General features: G+C 40.5%; 1 protein-coding gene across 2 annotated transcripts in view; it reads right to left on the reverse strand.

Moving 5' to 3' along the window:
• The window catches only part of MAP2K5 (mitogen-activated protein kinase kinase 5), a 269,836-nt gene that overhangs the window by 83,267 nt on the left and 167,994 nt on the right, over positions 1–18,575 (reverse strand). For both annotated transcript variants that reach the window (XM_039220044.1, XM_039220036.1), the window contains exon 17: positions 7,144–7,173. In XM_039220044.1, coding sequence (XP_039075975.1) covers positions 7,144–7,173 — 30 coding nt within the window. The remainder of the gene's footprint in view (positions 1–7,143; positions 7,174–18,575) is intronic.

The raw sequence follows: 18,575 nt of genomic DNA on the forward strand, positions 1-18,575 counted from the left end.
TCACCAGCCTAGCTGGCTAAATGCATATACTTCAACTGAGGTATTAGCAAGTAATTTATCTTTAACACAAAACGTCATGTTTCTAAGCTAGCCACACTTTGGGGATTTTCTCCATTCCATTTCTGCTCTATTTTAAAGACATACTAGGGACCCACTTCCTATCTCTGCAATAGGCTAAGCAAATAATATTATGAGCTCTCTTGATAAGCATGAGATAGATAATGGGAGAAGAATCTGACACAGGCAGTTTCAAAATTCCTGGGAAGCAGCAAATGTAAGTGAGCATCTTTCTGTCACTTACGTTTCACCTCTGCCTTTTATGGAACACGAAATCTGACTCTGTGCGGCTTTAAGTAACACTTTATTTTAAATGTCTATATCCTAAATAACAAGAATGAAAATAATGAATTAAAACATGTAAGCTAACTAGAAATCTGCTTAGCAAAAAACTGCACACACACTGCTTTTGGACTCCTGCCAACTAAAAGTGAGTACTTGAAGTTTGGGGTAATTACCCACTCTTTTTTTTTCCTTTGACTACAGATCTCACACAAAAAATTGGATATATATGATTTTATAGAATCCTTGATGTTCTGAACTTCAAAAAGTTCATGTAATAGAGGATAAACTCCAAGTCCCCTTTTTCAAAGAAGGTCAACTTTTTAGGTATTATTTTGCAATTCTACATTGCTCTAGTCTTGATCAGTACACTAGTACATAACTAAGAAAATAAAATCTATGGTCTGAATTACAATGAATATAAAACAACATTAAATTATCAAAACTGGGATTAGTAATAGCATGATAAAAGGCTTTTAAAACATGAATAAAATTAGGTATAAAACCCAGAATTCCAGCATTATCTTTTGAAAAGTGTTTTAATATTTTAAAATAGTTTTAAGAACATATGCTTTCTACTCCATTATGAGACTAATGCTCTATCCAGAGCACAATTTATTACTAGAGAATAAATGAATGTTTAAAAGACAGTCTGTCAATTGAAAAAAAAAAAAACCACATTAAAATAGCAGGTTTCCAAGCCAAGTTAAACAAAATATTTTCTCCCTGACAAGCTGCTCACATTTAAATGAAAACAGGGCAAATTTGGTCAATAATATGGATTGCATATAATAAAAAGGACCTTAGATCATGTTAATACAAGGATCAGAAAGCAGTAACTTCAATTAAAACCACCCAATTATTTAGCAAACTTTCAGATACAGCAAATAAATTAATCTATTTTAAATGAAAGTGCTCAGATTAAGTAGCTTTTTGACCTATGAGGAAGTTTCACTAGCAGCAATCACAGCAAACCAAGAATCTGCTGAAGCAAGGCAAAGCCCCCAAATCAAACAAATGGCATTAGTAATCAAAACGCATTTGCAAAACATATTTCCTTGGTTAGTAGCAGGGGGTTCTGAGCAAAGCCACCTACAGCTTCCCGCATACTTTGATATGTAGTGCATACGGGATGAACACACACATTCCTTTCACTCACACAAACAACCAGGGTATATACTGCTTTTAAAAACAGGGCATTTCATTTCTGTGCTGTCTTATGAAAAAAGCCAGTCATTATACTACTAAGAATGCATGTCTTTCACTTAAAATCCTTTATCATCCGCTTATATTTAACTTGTATTGGGATTTAAGAATGCCTCTTTATGGAAACAAGTAATATGTCATCATTTTGTGCAGCTAACAGGCCTGACAGACCCTGTCTTCTTGAGTTAAGAACAGTAGATCTCTATTTGTACATTGGTGGTAAAAAGCTGGCAGAATAAATGAGAATTAGCCAATTGGTAGTAAAGGTTTTTTATCCCAAAGATCTAGACTTTCCTTCTACCTTAGCCTTAATTATTCTCTCTGGCCAGATGATAGTATCTTTTTTTCAAGAAAAATGATCTCTATATATTGCAATAATTTATTTGAATGCCATTCTTATGTATTTTTAACAAATAATGTAGCCATTCACTCTATCTCTCATGTTTTTGATCCTTTTTACTACTTATCATCTTCTTTATTTGAAACAGATTTTTAACAGATAATCTTGATCGTTACAACAATATCTTGCTTGCATTTTATTCAAATAATTCTTAAAAACAGCTTAAAAAGCCGTTTGGAATAACATCAAGCTTGCCATCAATCAAACGAAAAAATTCCGCTGGCGGTTGTATAAACATCAGATCAAGTCTGATGTCTTCAAGGATTTCAGAGTGAACCATAAAAAACTCCATTAACTTCTGACAAAGAATGCAAATTAATCACAACATGGGGTGAAATGAAATTAAAGGCTCTTTTCTAATCAATGACAAGGCAGGATGAAATATTTGTTACTCTCTCTGCACTCAGACTGCCTGGGATGTTTGCACTTCCCTTGCAAAGCCCCAAATGTAAGGTGTGAGTACAGATTCACCCACAGTCGCTGTTTAGCCCTCCCACCCCCCCAGAGCTATCTGCTTACAAGTCGTGGAGATTCACAAAACACACTAATCATCTGAATCTCAGGTGCATCCAATTTGTTATTCACACTCTCCCATGCCAGTGAAAAGCCTGGCGCAGACAGATGCACCAGGAACCCTAAATGACAGTTTTGGCCTCCGGAAGTACGATCACTACAACAAAATCTAGTACAGCCTCCAGGTGAAATGTCTGGAGCTCCATATGGAGCAGGGAAAATTAACAACAAGATGAAAATCACTGCAGCAGCGGGGAGTCGGAATTTTTGAAAAAAAAAAATGAAATTTAAAGATGAAGAAAGAGAAGTAATAAATTAATGGGGTGTGAAAACATTCAAAGCTTTACAATACCAGGGGCACTATTTGCTCAGATTTTTTTTTCCTTTTTTTAACTTCAGGTCATTTTGATGTAATTTATTAACCAAGATCAGGAATTGTAGCCAAAAGAACAACAACATTTTTATACATACAAAAGTACTTTAAATACATTTGTATCTCTGCATTTTCGTCGCTTTCCTGTGGCATCCTGCTTACCAAATCTCCAAATGCCAGGGCTGGCACCTCCTCCAGAGAAGTCTCCTTAATGGATTTACTATCATAATGCAGGGCACTACTGTAAAGTTTGAGTGAAGGATGACGATTTTTAGCAGGCATTCGTTTTCAGTTCTCCTCAATTATGGTGTCATTAAACAAACCATTGCCCACCATCATGTTTTTTAAGTCAACTGAATTTGGACCTACACGATTGGCTACACACAGCTCCAGTCCTTGCCCAGACCTGCACATCTTTCCAGATGACTATTAATGCTAAAGTGTTCAAGAAATGGAGATACTATTTTTGTGAGATGTTGAAATGCACGATTTTTCGTCATCCCACTGCTTCACAGGCACCCAGAATTTAATGGCACTGGGGTCAGGGAGAGCTCTGGGGCCCTCCGGATCCTGCTGTCACTCTGCTGATCACTTGGTAAGAAAAGCAAAAGGTGTCTAGGGAAGGGTCTTGTCAGCATCATCTACCATGGCACGGCCCCCTTGTCCGGCATTTCTCACCTACGCGTGAGGCCTCCTAGAGTGGAGAAGGCAAATCAGGAGAAGGACTTGGAGGGGCTCAGCGGGAAGAAGAATCGTATAAATGGCCAACCAAATTCAGAGTACACAGAGCTGGTTTAGTTGCCTGTAAATCCGACATCTAACTGTATCCATTCATCCATTCATCCCGGAGGCAAGGTGCCTCACCTCTCCAAGCCTCAGTCTGTTCACCTGGAGGCTGGGAAGAACAGCCTCTGTAGGTAGGAAGGACAGCCTGAGTCGGATAACAAGAAGTGATCTGAAGCTTTGATGTCAGAAAGGAGCTAGATGAATCCAAGACCTCGCTGTTCTTGGTGTAGGAACATGGCTGAGCATTTTTTCCGTAGAGTCCTAAACTGCATGCCAGTGAGGCTATCCCACTTAAAGGCCTAAAGGAGAAGAAACTAGAGAGTGCTTCCAAATAATAAAAACCCAAGCACAAAACAATGAAGTTTATATGGAATAATTATCTCAACAAAAATCCAGTCCTTAATTTTTATGTTGGTCCCAGGCCAGTGGCTCTCCCTAACATCTTCCCGACACCCTTCCCTCATCTGCATCCCCACTGCATACACACACCGTGTCACCGGCAGGAAGAGGCGCTGCTAACGACACTGTCAGCAGCACTGACGCCGGGTTGGTGGGAGCCTCAAAGCTGGCCTCTCCTCTCCGCTTTCCTCTCTGCTCATTTTACGCTCTGCTCCAGTTGTGGCTGGCAGGTTGCCGAGCACATCCTTTCGCGACCTTTGGTCGCCGATTAGAAATTCCATTCTGCGCCACAGTCCAACATCAGGGCCAGTGGGATGGCCCTCTGTACTTCTGCAAGTGGTTTCCGTATCCACAAACTCATTTCATCTGTATACTTGCTCTCAGCAGAGAGGAAAGACAGGTATCAGGATCCTCATCCTAGTGTGAGGGAAATGAAGCCCCAAGGAATCACAAAGCAAGAATTAAGGCCTGTGGTGACCACAGTTTGTGGTAGAGCTGGGCTCTAATTCCAATCTTTTGGCTCCTGGTCTAGACCTCTTTCCAACAGGCCTGTCTTCTCAACTTGCCACTAGTGACAAGCTGAGATTTGGTGCCCTGATGTGACTCTTGAGTTCAGAGTAGTGATGTCCTGGTACTGTCTCCAGCCCTGGACAGAAGGGATGCCAAACTGTGTGATCAGAGGATATATGAAAGGTTTCATGTGTTCAAGGACTAGATCAGTGGGCGACAATTAGGATGAAGCAGCCAGTCCTCAGCTAGGTAAACAGAACATTGCTTCGTCCGGATGGCTGTTTATAAAGTAAGGTATCACCCAGGGTGTTCAAGCAGAGGGTGGAGGTTTGCTTTCCAGGGATACGGTACAGAGGTTTGTTTGATTCAGTGATGTCTGAGACCCCTCCCAATGCCAATGTCTGTGATTCCCTCGTGCCTACTGAAGCTGGAGGCCCATGAAACCAACCCTGCTGCAGTTCCACAGGGTGCATAGCAACCGTTCTGTCTGCCCAGTTGACAAGGGGACGGCATCTCACAGAGTGGTTTGAGGTTCCAATGAGGTACTATGGGCCAAAGAGAAGGTGTTGTTCATAATCCAGTGTCAGAATATTATGAAAATAAACACTGCTACCCATGTGCTTTGAGGGCAAAGGAAAGGGCAGCAAAGATGTATGGAGCACCCTTTCCCAGTCTGTAGTCTCCAGTGCGAAGCCCGTGAAATAAACGCCAACTCCACCTGACATCACTGCTGATTCTGGCAATGAAGCACCCCAACTTCTGTTGAAAGATCTGGGAAAGAGGCCTGATGGCAACAGAGCTGCTTCCATTATTTCAAATAAAAGTCCCAATTCGGTGATAATATTCGATCACGTTTCAAGGAATACGGTTTTACCCCTGATTCTGGCATAAAGGTTATTGCTAACCAGAAGCCCAGCTCATTAGAATTTTCCAGCTTCCACCTGACTGATCAGGTACACACACATATACTTGAACATTCAAAAAAACAGAACTGCAAAGGGGTAACAGCCTCTTCCCAAACCTGACCAGAGCATTCAAATGCTTCATTTGTTAAATGCATAGCAATCTGTTTCTCACACTCATCACTTACCAAATCTCACTGCTTAATTACTCGACACATTAGGAATCTCAAGAATATAGCTACGTTCTCAATCTCTGGCATTTTTATGAGATGGCTCACAGGTTTTCTACTAAGACGTCTCTGAGAGATACGCTGTAACAGGGTCTCTTCATTTACAAAATTTTAGGGGATTGTATAAGTTGGCCGAACAGTGAATTGTTTAAAAATTACTGACAGGGTAAGAGGCTTACCAAGATAAATATTCTAATGAGCTATAAATCCTGAAAATGTGATTTTAATTTGATGGGCTACCTAGAGCTAAGCAGCAAGGCTGTACACACTAAAATCTGACTAAATGCTAGCATGCCTGCCAAGCGATTACATTTTAGATTTCCTCTTTAAGGAAAAGATTATGTTTAAACAAAGAAGCCTACAGATTTGAAAAGTGAGTCTAACACTCTTGAACCTACATACTTAGCCGATTTCTCTTCCACTTATCTGATGGCTTTAACCGTAAAAGAAAGAGGGTACAAAAGAGACATTTCAGCAAGTGCAGGGTCTTTAAATGTCCACATGGGTACCAGGAGAATACGCTTAAAACGGCTTATAAAGATGGGAGAGTGAATGAGCCCCATCCTATTATTCAATAACCATGTTTGTGATGCATCTGCATAATCTAACCATGCATAAATTAGTATGTGTAATACAACACTTATTTGCATAATAATAGCAAGTTAATAGATGCTTAAAGAGCAGAGACCAACACCACCTTTAAATCAGACATGCCTCCAGGCACTTTGGCCTGTACAGACCAAGATGCCAGAAAAACAGTGAGCACCAACCAGAGGAAAACAGTCAAACCATTCATTTTTCATCCCTCTAGACATTTCACTTATTTCCCCCCACATACACCGGGGAATCATTTTCAAACCACAAAATGGCTTTATGGTTTAAGTGCTAGCACCCTTCCAAATAAAAATCTTAAAGAAATTATAAAGACGATCATCGGCCATGGTAATATAACGGACAGTTTGTTTTCTTACAAATGTGGCCAGGAAAGGGCAAGTATTTAAAAAATAGTATGTTCAGGATCTCACCCACATAAAACCGGGGGCCTATGTGCTTAGCAAAAATAACGATCCAGATCACAGAGTTCACCCTCCATCTCAAACACTTTAATTGAAATAAATTTAATTGGATCCAAAAGCTCAAACAGAGTTTTTCAAGAGCTGTATCAAGAAGAGGTCGTGCCTCTCCTCTAACCTCAGTACGAGCACATGGCACTGGGCGAGGGTAGGAAAAGCAGCACCCATGTCACACAAAGGAAGAGTGCGATGGTGCCTTCCAACCTTTGACAAAGAGGAGAAAAAAAAATGTGGTGTTTAAAAAAAATCAAAAATCAATAGAGACTTCTAAATGACTCCTTTAAGATATCACTTTTCAATTTAACAGGACAGATTTATTTGTATGTGGCTCAAATGTTCACAATTGCTCCCTGCACCTTCATACATAGGAATGAATGTCACAGTGGCAAACGGCAGTAATGAACAATCTTACCTGGGGATATGGAAACCTCCCAAGAGCAAGCTGAGAAAGGAAATAATATTTGTCTAGTTATAGATTTGCATGCAGGGCAGATCTGCTTAAGACAGACAAGCACTAAATTTCAGAACTGTACCCAGCAAATATAAGAAGCTCACAACCTTGGACGCAGGAACTAACCTATTGCTGTAATTACCTTAAGAGTTGTATTTAGAATGGACGTTTTCAAGGGGCAGTATTGCATCCCTGATAAGATATTCTCATTTTAACAACTAAAGATTACCATTATGTGGTTTCTCTGAGGAATATTCTCAGCTCTGTGGGCAGGATGCACATGTACGTGTGTGCAACAATTTTCCTTGACACAGACAAAACTGGAGGCCACGGTTGGCTTCTCCTCTTGTAAGATGGAAGCACCTTATTGTTTCCCAGCCCTCAGGTGCGTAGAGTGTTTAGTGTCAAGTACACAGGCAGTGTGACAGGAAATGGGGAAAGGGCCATAAGACGTAGAAGATTTTGCCATTATTTCCATCAGTTGATCAGTTTTTTCATTCGCTTTCTAGCTACAGTTAGGAAAAAAGAGCTACCACTTGTAGGAAGGGGGCCAAGTCAAGGCTGGGAAGTCAGCTTGGTTTGTAAATTTGTAAACTGCCATGTGTTTCTAGGCCAGTCACTTAAATTTGGTCTTGGAAGCCTCACCTGTAAAAACAAAATGATTCCACCAGGAATTGGGTTGACGTAAAGTAATGCGATCAAGTTTACCAAATATACCGTAACACATTTAAAGAAAATAGTAACAAAATTTTGCAGCTTCATAATGTGGCCCATTCTCAGGCCTGAAATCCTCTCTCTCTATTTGTAATTACTTCCAAAGTGGAATCGCTGCATCAGGGAACTGTGAAGCTGGAAGGAACCCACAACAGCCTCAATCCATTTTACAGATTAGAACCCCAGAGTCCCACTGAAGAAGTGTCCACACAGTTCATCAGAAGCCTAGAGCCTGACCCTAAGGCCTGCAACTTAATCCAGTGTTCTTTCCAGCATTTTATATTGCTTTTCTACCTCTTGAGAAGTTGTGCATTTATTTAAAAAACACGGACACCACTGAAACATTTTTGAACTCTTTTGGAATTGAGTTTCAAATCATTTCAAGCAACAAAAGAACACCTACTTCATTTTACTAGAACTGCATTTTATCTTGGACTTAAAATTCTATCCCCTAAGGTTTTTGATCATGTAAAAATTATTTATTGACTGAAGTCTGAACGGCTTGTGGGTATTACCAAAACCCAAAGCCACCTCTGAAAAATAAATATTTTGTTCCTTACTGAGGACAGACACGAAGATGCTGAGGTTAATTTTCAAAGATCTAAAACCAGTTGGAGCCAGAGCAATATAATAGGAATAAACCATATGCCTTTATAAGGTGACTACTTTGAAAAGCCCAACACTCATTTGGATGTATATTTTTATATGTCTATGTGTGTGTGTTTTGCAATGCCTAGTAAGTTTCATGACCTTGTACTCATTTCTTATCTACTTAGAGGTCCCTGCTTTTCAAGATTAAAGCTATACTACCATTATTCACTTAGTAATATCATTAATCAAGGGATTAGCATAGAGTGCAGACAGCAAAAACATCACAAGATGGGGTGATGGAAATAATAGTGTGGATGTTAAACTCTCTTTCACAGTTTTGTGTGATTATGTTTGTTGTCTATAAACTTTTTTTTTTTTTTTTTTTTTGCAGAGGGGTGGTGCGTCTGGGTGGCTTAGTTGGTTAAGTGTCCAACTTCAGCTCAGGTCATGATCTCACAGTCTGTGGGTTTGAGCCCCACACTGGGCTCTGGGCTGACAGCTCAGAGCCTGGAGCCTGCTTCCAATTCTGTGTCTCCCTCTCTCTCTGCTCTTCCCCCGCATGTGCTCTTTCTCTCAAAAATATAAATAAACATTAAAAAATAAACTTTTTTTTAAGTTTAGTTTTTTATTTATTTTGAGAGAGAGATAGAGAGTAAGTGGGGGAGGGGCGGAGAGAGAGGGAGCCAGCATCCTAAGCAGGCTCCATGCTGCTAGCACCGACCCCAATGTGGGACTTGAATTCACGAACCGTGAGATTATGACCTGAGCTGAGGTCAAGGGTCAGACACTTAACCAACTGAGGCACCCAGGCGCCCCACTATATGCTGTTTTTAATTGGGAAGGGGAGAGACTCTGTTTTCCACTCTCCCTACACCAACCTTACCCAATACAGGCCCTGCATGCGGCTGGCCAAGGAGAGTGTGCACAGTGATCTTGGAGGAGTCACTAGGGCCCACTGCAGCAGCGAAGGTAGGCCAGGCGTCTGTACCATTCTGTATTGATCTAACAGGCGGTAACTGCTCAAAAAAAGCTATCATCTATCATCACCCTCATCTGTGGATTACAAGGTTTGCATGTCCTTCCATTTGGAATAGAAAACTAAGAGGAGGAGCTCTCGTCTAAAAAAGCTAACAACTTAGTAAGTAGTAGACAACATTTAGAATATTTTATCTCAAGTCATTCTACAGGCATCGTGCCACTCCCTCAGGCGTACTGGGGACTACGGAAGAATTCTGTCCACGTGGCTTGCCGGCAGGAGGACTGGCCCACCACACACATGGTTAAACTCTAAATTAGCTGGCTGGTACCAACACTGGACAGCAGTTCTTGTGGTTTACAGAATAAGCAATAAGAAATGAAAGGCTTATAAAAAGTGGCATAAAATGAAAAATACGAATTCTTTCCACTTCAACACAAAACCTCAAATTCTCAAGTCATTACCATTCTACAGAGAGGCCAGGCCACAGTCAACTTGGGAATGTGCACTCATCTACCCGGTGGCGCTGTCATGACGGGTACAATGTAATAAGGATGGCTGATGTCATTCATTTACCCTATAAGACACCACCATGCAAGAGAACAGAGAGAAAATTCAGTGCACGCTGGTCAGCTGGGAGCCCCTCGGTACCAGTCTGCTAAGAAACAGGTGACAGGGCTTGAACTCGCGAACTCCTCATTCTTGGGACTGGCTCTGCTTTGTGTGTACTTCCCTGACATCCTACAAAATCTCAGTCCTGTCTACGACATTCCTGGGAGAACTGCATCTAAGACATCTTGCAGCTCTGACCTCTGGAGCCAGGGGACAGAGAATGGTTCCTTGCCCTTGACCAGAGCAGAACAGTCATGTCCTCTCTTGCATACTGTCACTCCTGGGCTGCTCCAGCAGTGGGCCAAGGATTCCAATTCTGCACCAGTGAAAAGTGGCAGTGGCGCTATTAGGCTGGCGCCGAAAGCAGTCATTTCACGGCCCCGGGAGAGGCAGCTGCCTTCCGCGTATGTCCCTGTCCTAGGTTTAATGCAACTGCAGTGTTTCTGCCCCACACTATTTGTCTCGTGGCAAAATAGAAAGAAATATATAGCCAGGCCCTAGAACCCTTTTATCAAGTTCAATTAGGAGAAGGTAAAAAAGGAAAAGGGCTGTTAGCAGATATGGCTGCATGAAAAACAGGTTCTTCGTGAGGCTGTCAAAAGTCAAAATAAACACTGAACCCTTATGGGGAAGAGGGGACACATATGCTATGAGTGAATGCTTCAGAGACAGACGGACCTGGGGCCATTCTGTATCTTTTACCCCTACTGGTCTATTAATCTACTTGCATTTCCCCAGTTTTTATTGTCAAGGTATTATAAATTAGGAAACTTACAAAAGAGAGTATGTAATCTTCTCTGAAATGGCCTGCAGATATGTCACTGTACTAAATGTGTTTCAGATTTAATGAAGCTTTAATGTCCTTTTTAATTTTGCCTGTTTCTGTATCACCAGGGGTCGAGCGAGGCAATCAGCACTCAAGAGGGTGGTTTGGTTTAAAACTAGGAAAAAACTCATTTGCTTATGAGTTGCACTGTATTTTCTTAATTAAATTTACTGAGTAAAATGGTTTAAGTTCAGCCAACCAATGACCTTTGTATGTAGATTTAGATTTATAAATAGGTTAACAGTTAAAGGAAAGGAAAGAAAAAAAAGAATCACAGCAAAGCAAACAGATTAGGACTAAGCCAATAGAAATCTTTGCTCTCTTTATCATCTTTACAAAAGTAGCATTTAAATATAGGCAGCTTAAGTCCAGTTAAAAAAAAAGTATATTGAAAAATGTGGATGCACTTAAGCGCCAGCAATTCATCAAATGACTCTCACATCCTTTTCATTCCCAGGAGGCGAGCGGCTTGCATTGTCAAAGATTTGGAAAAGCTTTATTTATTTTTGGAGGGTGGAGGTAGAGATGGGGGAGAGAGAGGACTCTATTTAATGTTAAGTAAAAAAGTGCATTTTAATTTCAAATACTTAAGATTCAGCAAACTGCTAAGTACTCTGTTTCTTGTGGGAAATGCACTATATAAAAGACAGAAAAAGAATGCTCTGAACACATCTACTGTTGGGAATATGTTTAAATAACAGCAAACCACTTTTACTTCACTGTAAAACTAAAACTGTTCCTTTAGTGTCATCTTCTTGATCTTTGATATGTCCAGTCATAATCTATGGAATATTCAGTTGAGTTAGCACCACTTTAATATGTTGGATTTTATAATTTAAATAATATGTGGGTGTGATCACAGAGATTGCCAAATGCATAGCAAGTGCATCTGTATACAGAAACATCTGTATTTTAACAAAAGGTAAAAGATATTTATTTACAAAGCAACAAAAATGACTTCTGTTGATAACAAGAATAATTATGGCCACACAGTCATAAATGATAGTGAAAATATATTGTGGCGAGAAAGCAAGAGCAGGATACAAACTCAAAATATGTTTTTCGTGAATCAAGTTTCTGAGAATATCAACAATGTGGGAGGGGTTTTAAATTTACACTTATACTGAAGAGCCCTGGAATTTTTTAAAATTCTTAATTTAGACATATCCTATGTTTCTTGGCATAACTGCAAATTGAAAATAAGCATTTTCAATATAGCCAGTGATCTAGCTGGAGGAGGACTTTATAGACTGAAATGTTCTAAAATTTGTTCTTAATTACCTTGTACTCATTTTATACAATTAAATTTCCATCTAAGGATCTCGCACTTAGATTGTGCACTGCAGTTAAACCTTCATTTTATAGAAATGCAGCAACCACTTTGGAACATTCTCAGACACAGGAAAACTTTAAAAAAAAAAATCAGACTTAACTAGTGGATTACATAAAATTCCCTAGGTGAGATTGCATCCCAAGACCAATTTACACGGTCCTAGAGAGAGAGTTTAAATCATCTGAAACTATGCTGGGGGAAGAACCATAATAAATATTAAATACCTCAAAATCTACCCTAAGATTTTACTTTTCTTCCCATGTATCAATTTCATTCTCCTCTTACTGAATGGTTTAGAAACAATCCTAAGGATATAACAGCAATTTACCAGTGTTAAAGTGCTTTGGAGGTTAAACTGACAACAAAGAACACAGAAACACAAAGCGTCTTGAAGTAGGGTTTCAATTAAATGTGGAGGATTTAGTAATGCAGGACCAAAAAAAAAAAAAAAAAGAGTTACAAATTAATTTAATCTTCTGCCTATAGTTTGCAGCTGCACTCCAAAGTGTCTAGGGCTTAAGAACAAAGCCTTGAAAGGCCTCAGAGTGAGGAAAGCTTCAATTTTTAATGTATAACGCCATTAGCTGATAACTTGTGGAATCTGCGACCCCTGCGGAGGGGCATAAGTGCGAGTAACAGAGACTGATGAAGTGACATATTTGTTCATGTCTACAACTATGAGGAAGAGGGTTATTACTAATACCATCAGGCCCAACAGAAATATGCCCTAATAACCTTAGGGACCCTCCACGTTATCAGTTCTCACTACATCAAATATATTAAAATCAAAACCTAATTCACTTTAATTAAAGACAATTAGTTTGTTTTTCTATTAGTGTTTTAACTTGTGTGAGATTATAATACATTGCACATTAAAGATGGGATAATAAATGTAACGAAGGCACCACACATGGTGTGTACCTTCCCACCCTGGATCGGGGAAATACACGCTTATCACGGGGTGTCTCTTTTAAGGGAATTCAAGGACACCACCATTAAAAGCGGTGTAGAAACACGGTACTCTGAAATGAATACAGAGGGACCGTGTATTTTTTCCTAATGTATCTTTTCCCTATTCAATTTATACTTTTCACATAACGCTTTCCTATAAACTCCAAGGATTTCTACAACACAAACAGAATTATGGCCCAATGGAGGCACCAGAAGCTTAATTAATTTGCCCAAGGTCATACTGCGGGTTGGTGGCAAAGCTTGTTAAATCACTAAGAACTGTGGGCTCTACAGATGTTTTTGGCAATGGCAAAGGACCCTGTCTGCAAAGGACCCTCAGAGACTTCTGGTGCAGTGGGTGAACCACGACAAATAACTCATTACGGCTGTACAAAAGTGCCAAGTGCTACTGAGAGCTCGCAAATAACATGTTTTCTTTGTGTACTGAGAACCTAAATGTGAGGTTCCCATCAGGAGCGCTTCTTAACATGTGCCAATATTTAAAAAAGAACTAGTCGCCTTCACTCAAGTCCGCGGATGGAAAGTAAATTTATTTTAACTTAAGCAGGCCAAATGCAGTAACACGAAGAAATAAATCAAGCACTTCTCCATCATTCAGAAGGTCCTGCCTTCTATCCCACAGATTACTAATAATAATGGAGAAAAGACAGCATTACAAATAAATGTTTCCAATAGTGTGGGCTTTTTTTTTTTTTAATTAGAAATGGGCTTATTACAGTGGACACTTAAATGGGGAGAGGGCAACAGTAATTCACAAGTACAATATCCTAATGCGGTTTCATTAATTGCTTTATTTGTTTCACGGTTAAAAATGATTGCTTGCTGTAGCCTAACCACGAATGCTGAAAAGGATGATACATTGAGGTCTCAACCTGGGCAAACTGTACCTAAACTTACACTTTATTGCAGCTTAGTTCACAATCTTCACCTAATATAGGGGTATATCCCAGTGCAGCAGGGGGATAAATCATCCTGGAATATTACTCCGGCAAAGTTTAGCTGTGACTGCAGCATATGTGCTTTCGAGCCACTGAAGCAAAGGCCCATAAAATACACTAATTACTGGAAGTTATGGTCACTGAGTGATTGATAGCGCTCTGCAAGGCAACTTCCTCATTTTCAGCTCTTCTGACGGGCTCATCCGCCACATAGCAATTATTAATTCATGACCCACCCCTCGGGCACTGGTACCTTTACTTCTAATTCTCCTGCTACCAAACTACTGCTACAGCTGGACACTGTCTTTCTTCATTCTGATGGTTGGGTAAGGATGATAAAAAGTAGATTTCATGCTAAATGCTATTGTTTTAAATCTTTAAACGTTGCTCGGTCTTTCTAACCCTGCTGTTCCGACACATAAATTCTCCTTCCTCTCCCATAAGGCTAGCTCCCTTGCTTCATTTTCCCTTGGACTCTGTGTGTGTGTGTGTGTGTGTGTGTGTGTGTGTGTGTGTGTGAATCTGTCTGTCTATACTACTTTACACCAAAAACTCTGACAGAATTATTTTTTGTGTGAATATTATGGTTTAAATGCAATATATAATTTCAACCAGGCCATAGTAAGTATGAGGCGGCTGATTAAAAAAAAAAAAAAGGAAAACAAAACCCCCTCTATCTAAAGAGACCCACTTCAGTAGCTCTAAAAGACACTGATTGTTACCAGTTGATTTCCATCAGTACCTTTACTCAAAGCAATGCTAATGAGACTATCTGGGTATATAACGAAATCTCTAAAAATCAATGAGGAACAACTTGCAAAAAGGTCTCTTTTGTTGGTGTTCTGTGCAATGAAAGGAAATTCAGTGAAAAACTCTGAATTAAGAAGAGATAAAGTTCAGTCGTGGTGGATGAAAGCAAACGATTTACTTTTCTAATAGAAAAAAAATATTCTTCAAATGTTGGCACAACCCAACATGCAGTACCGGCGAGGAGTTGCTCTGCCTGGATTCTGAGATGGTGCAACAACAGATAAATAGATGAAATTCCAAGTTTCCTATCCTTTCTGGGCTTGGTTCAAATGATTCCTCCTCTCCTGCAGGTTGTTAATCTCAGAAGACAACTTTGAAGACAAAATTCCCATCACTTCCTGCCCATACCATTTACTGGGCAGCCTAGTACCTCTTCTACCTGGTGACATTTCCTAGTGCCCTATAATCTTCTTGTGTCTCTATTGCCTGGAGAGTGTTAAGTTTTGTTTAAGGGCAATCTCTAAGTCCTGTACTTCTCCATGACACTAGAAATGGTATTTTGCCGTAGGATGACAATAAGCATTTGTTGATTACGATAAACCTTCTGATGGTGATGTCTTCTAGAGCCTAACCAACCTGGCACTGCATGGATTAGTTGTTTCTACGCTCAATTCCTTAATGAACATAGTATACAAGCTAAGCTCTTCAGTATTATGGGCTGATAGTCTTAACTGGCAAGGCCCTCTTACACATCACTGCTTAGAATAATCACTATCACATATTTAAGCATTATGATTAATTTAAATGGCTTATTTGTTATTAAAGACTTAAGGGTTGAAAGAAGGGAAAAAGATTAGAGTTAACTGCCCCCTAATCCATCTCATATACTTAATTCAATAATCATTTTAATCTTCACAGTGAGAATTAAGAAATGGCACCCTTTCAATACGGTTATAAAACGCTGACCTGTGTCCTCTACCAGTACACAACTTCAATCATAACAGTCCCTAGAGAACTAGCTCTGGGTTCTGGGGGCGGGGCGGTTCCTCCATTTCTAAACTGCTCCCTGGAGTCCTGCAGCCGTGAGTACCGGAGAAAACATCAGTGCTGGGGTATAGTCTACTGAGTTCAAACAACTCCACACTTCTGTCTCTAGATGTTTCAAAGTGAAGGGAGTCATCATCAGGCAGCACTCTCATATTTCTTGTGTTTATACGCTGCTCCTGAGAGAGACAGAGATGGAGAAGTGGCCAGTTCCACCGAGGTGCCATGCAGGCAGGTGAAGTCATCCTGGATCTTCCACTCTCAACCACATCTGGCTGCATCCACATCAGAGACCCTTGTGGATACCATGTGGAATGGCAGAGCCCTAAGATTCCTGACCCATAGCATTCAGAGTCAATAAATGGCTGTTAATGTTAAGCCACTAATTCGGGGTACTTATGAAGAGTAAGAGATAACTGAAATGCTTTCCTTGACATTGACGGCAGCCTTCCCTCTATTCTGCCCAGGCCCATGCCCTTCATTGCACTTCTATCTGTCTTTCTACCTACTGGCCAAGGAGCTCCTGAGGGCAAAGCTTGGTCCTTACTGCCAACACAGAACAGTGAGACATAAATATTTACTGAATAGATGGAATTCTCACCTACCCACTTCTTATGAGAGCACATTGTAAATGAGGTTAATTTTTTATTTCTTTAAAAACATAAACTAGGCCTTGGTTTCTGAAAAAGGATGGTAAGTGTACACCTTGAAATACTGTAACACTGAGCCAGCTATTGGGACACTGTAGGCAGTGGGCCTGTGCCAAGCAGTCTTGACTGACGGCAGAATTAAAATAAACCAGTCTTTTCCTTTATCTAGTTTCCTGCTCATTTACATTTACCATTTACTACCTGATCTACTTAATCTCTACGGTATAAAGAAAGCAGCAGAGTCGGGGCCCCTGACTGCTGCTGCCCGGTCTAGTCACTTAACTTTTCTAAACAAGTCTAATTTCTCTGGATCTCAGTTTCCTTACTTGCAAAATGGGCAGGGAGAGAGGGAGAATCCCAAGCAGGCTCCATCTGATCAGTGTGCAGAGACTGACGCAGGACTCAAACTTACAAAACCATGAGATCATGACCTGAGCTGAAATCAAGAGTCAGATACTTAACCCAGTGAGCTACCTGGGCACCCCTTCAAGAGGATTTTTAAAGCCAGTTCCAGGACACTGGACTTGAGTACTGACAGAATTCTAGGACCGGTGGTTCTGACCTCTGGACATCTCAAGGGAGCGGCAGTGGTTCCCCAAGTTATCACTCACAGAACTGAAAGTTGACAGATGCCACTAGAAGGTTGGCCCCTTATCTTTAGCTCTCAACTCAAAAGTAACACCACACCACTTAGTTACTCCTATCATAGAGCACTGTTTGTTTCTGTCTAATGACTTGCTATGGTCAACCAGCTTCTTTTTTTTTTAATGTTTACTAATTTTTGAGAGAGACACAGAGCATGAGTGCAGGAGGGGCAGAGAGAGATGGAGACAGAATCTGAAGTAGGCTCCAGGCTCTGAGCTGTCAGCACAGAGCCGGTCATGGGGCTTGACCTCACAAACTGTGAGACCATGACATGAGCCAGAGGCAGACACATAACTGACTGAGCCACCCAGGGGCCCCACAACCACCTTCTTTAAAACAGAGGCTCCATGAAAGCATGGATTTTGTCAGTTTCATTCTTAGCAATGTTTCAGTGGTGGACACAGTGCCTGCCACACATTAGGCATTCAGTAAAAATTTTCTGAGTGACAAATGAATGAATGCATCTTCTCTAACCTTCTCCCTGTTTCTTCCACAAAGCATTTCTTCTCAAAAAACAAACAAAAACAACCTGAGACATGTGGTCATTCAGTCACTATGGAAATGCCGCCATGTTTATCCCTAAAGGGGATTCCACTGTGGAGTAGGAAGGATGTAGGGATATCTATCCATTAGAACTTTCCTCTTTATATTGAATAGAAAACCATGGGATTTTTTTTCTTGTGGTTTTGTCTGTCAACTTCAGGAAGTTGGGCCTGCCAGTCAGTGAGCGGCTGTGGTGCCTCTTCTCTACTGACAATCCTTCAAACATCTGAATGTGGGCTGTCAGATGCCTGCTTTGTCTTCTCTTTATTTCTTTATTCTTCACATGAAGACTTTGTTGATTTAATGTCTTTCTTAAAGGTCCAAACTGTGGTGTTTTTGTGCATACAATCACCCACAATTTGGACATGTGCTTTTGGAAAAACTTTAAGATCAGTCTGAAATCCATCAAAATAATCAAATGCTTAGCTGGGACTGCCAGCACCTGTTCTGCCTTGTTTTGTCAATCTCATGGTTGTTCAGACAGCTCTGAGCACAAAGCGAGCCCAACAATGCCTCTTTCAGGGGGAGACACCCACTTTGTCTGCCAGTTGCACATTTGTGACGATCACTGACAACCTTGGAAAATGCACATTTAGGCATGGTAATCTGAGACAGCTGGATCCCTTCACAAACCCTGCAAAGGACTGAACTGGTCAATCCATCATCTCCCGAAGGTCATTTTAATAGCTCCTTTTTGCAATAGGTTACACAAAGTTTTAGATTGAGAAATGACAGTGGAAAAAAAATCAAGTTAAAACAGAATTATAGGAAGGGGAGTGAGATCAGGGGAGAGAGTGAA

Source organism: Hyaena hyaena, unplaced genomic scaffold (genome assembly GCF_003009895.1).
Source record: "Hyaena hyaena isolate Hyena2069 unplaced genomic scaffold, ASM300989v1 scaffold_15, whole genome shotgun sequence".
Lineage (NCBI taxonomy): Eukaryota > Metazoa > Chordata > Mammalia > Carnivora > Hyaenidae > Hyaena > Hyaena hyaena.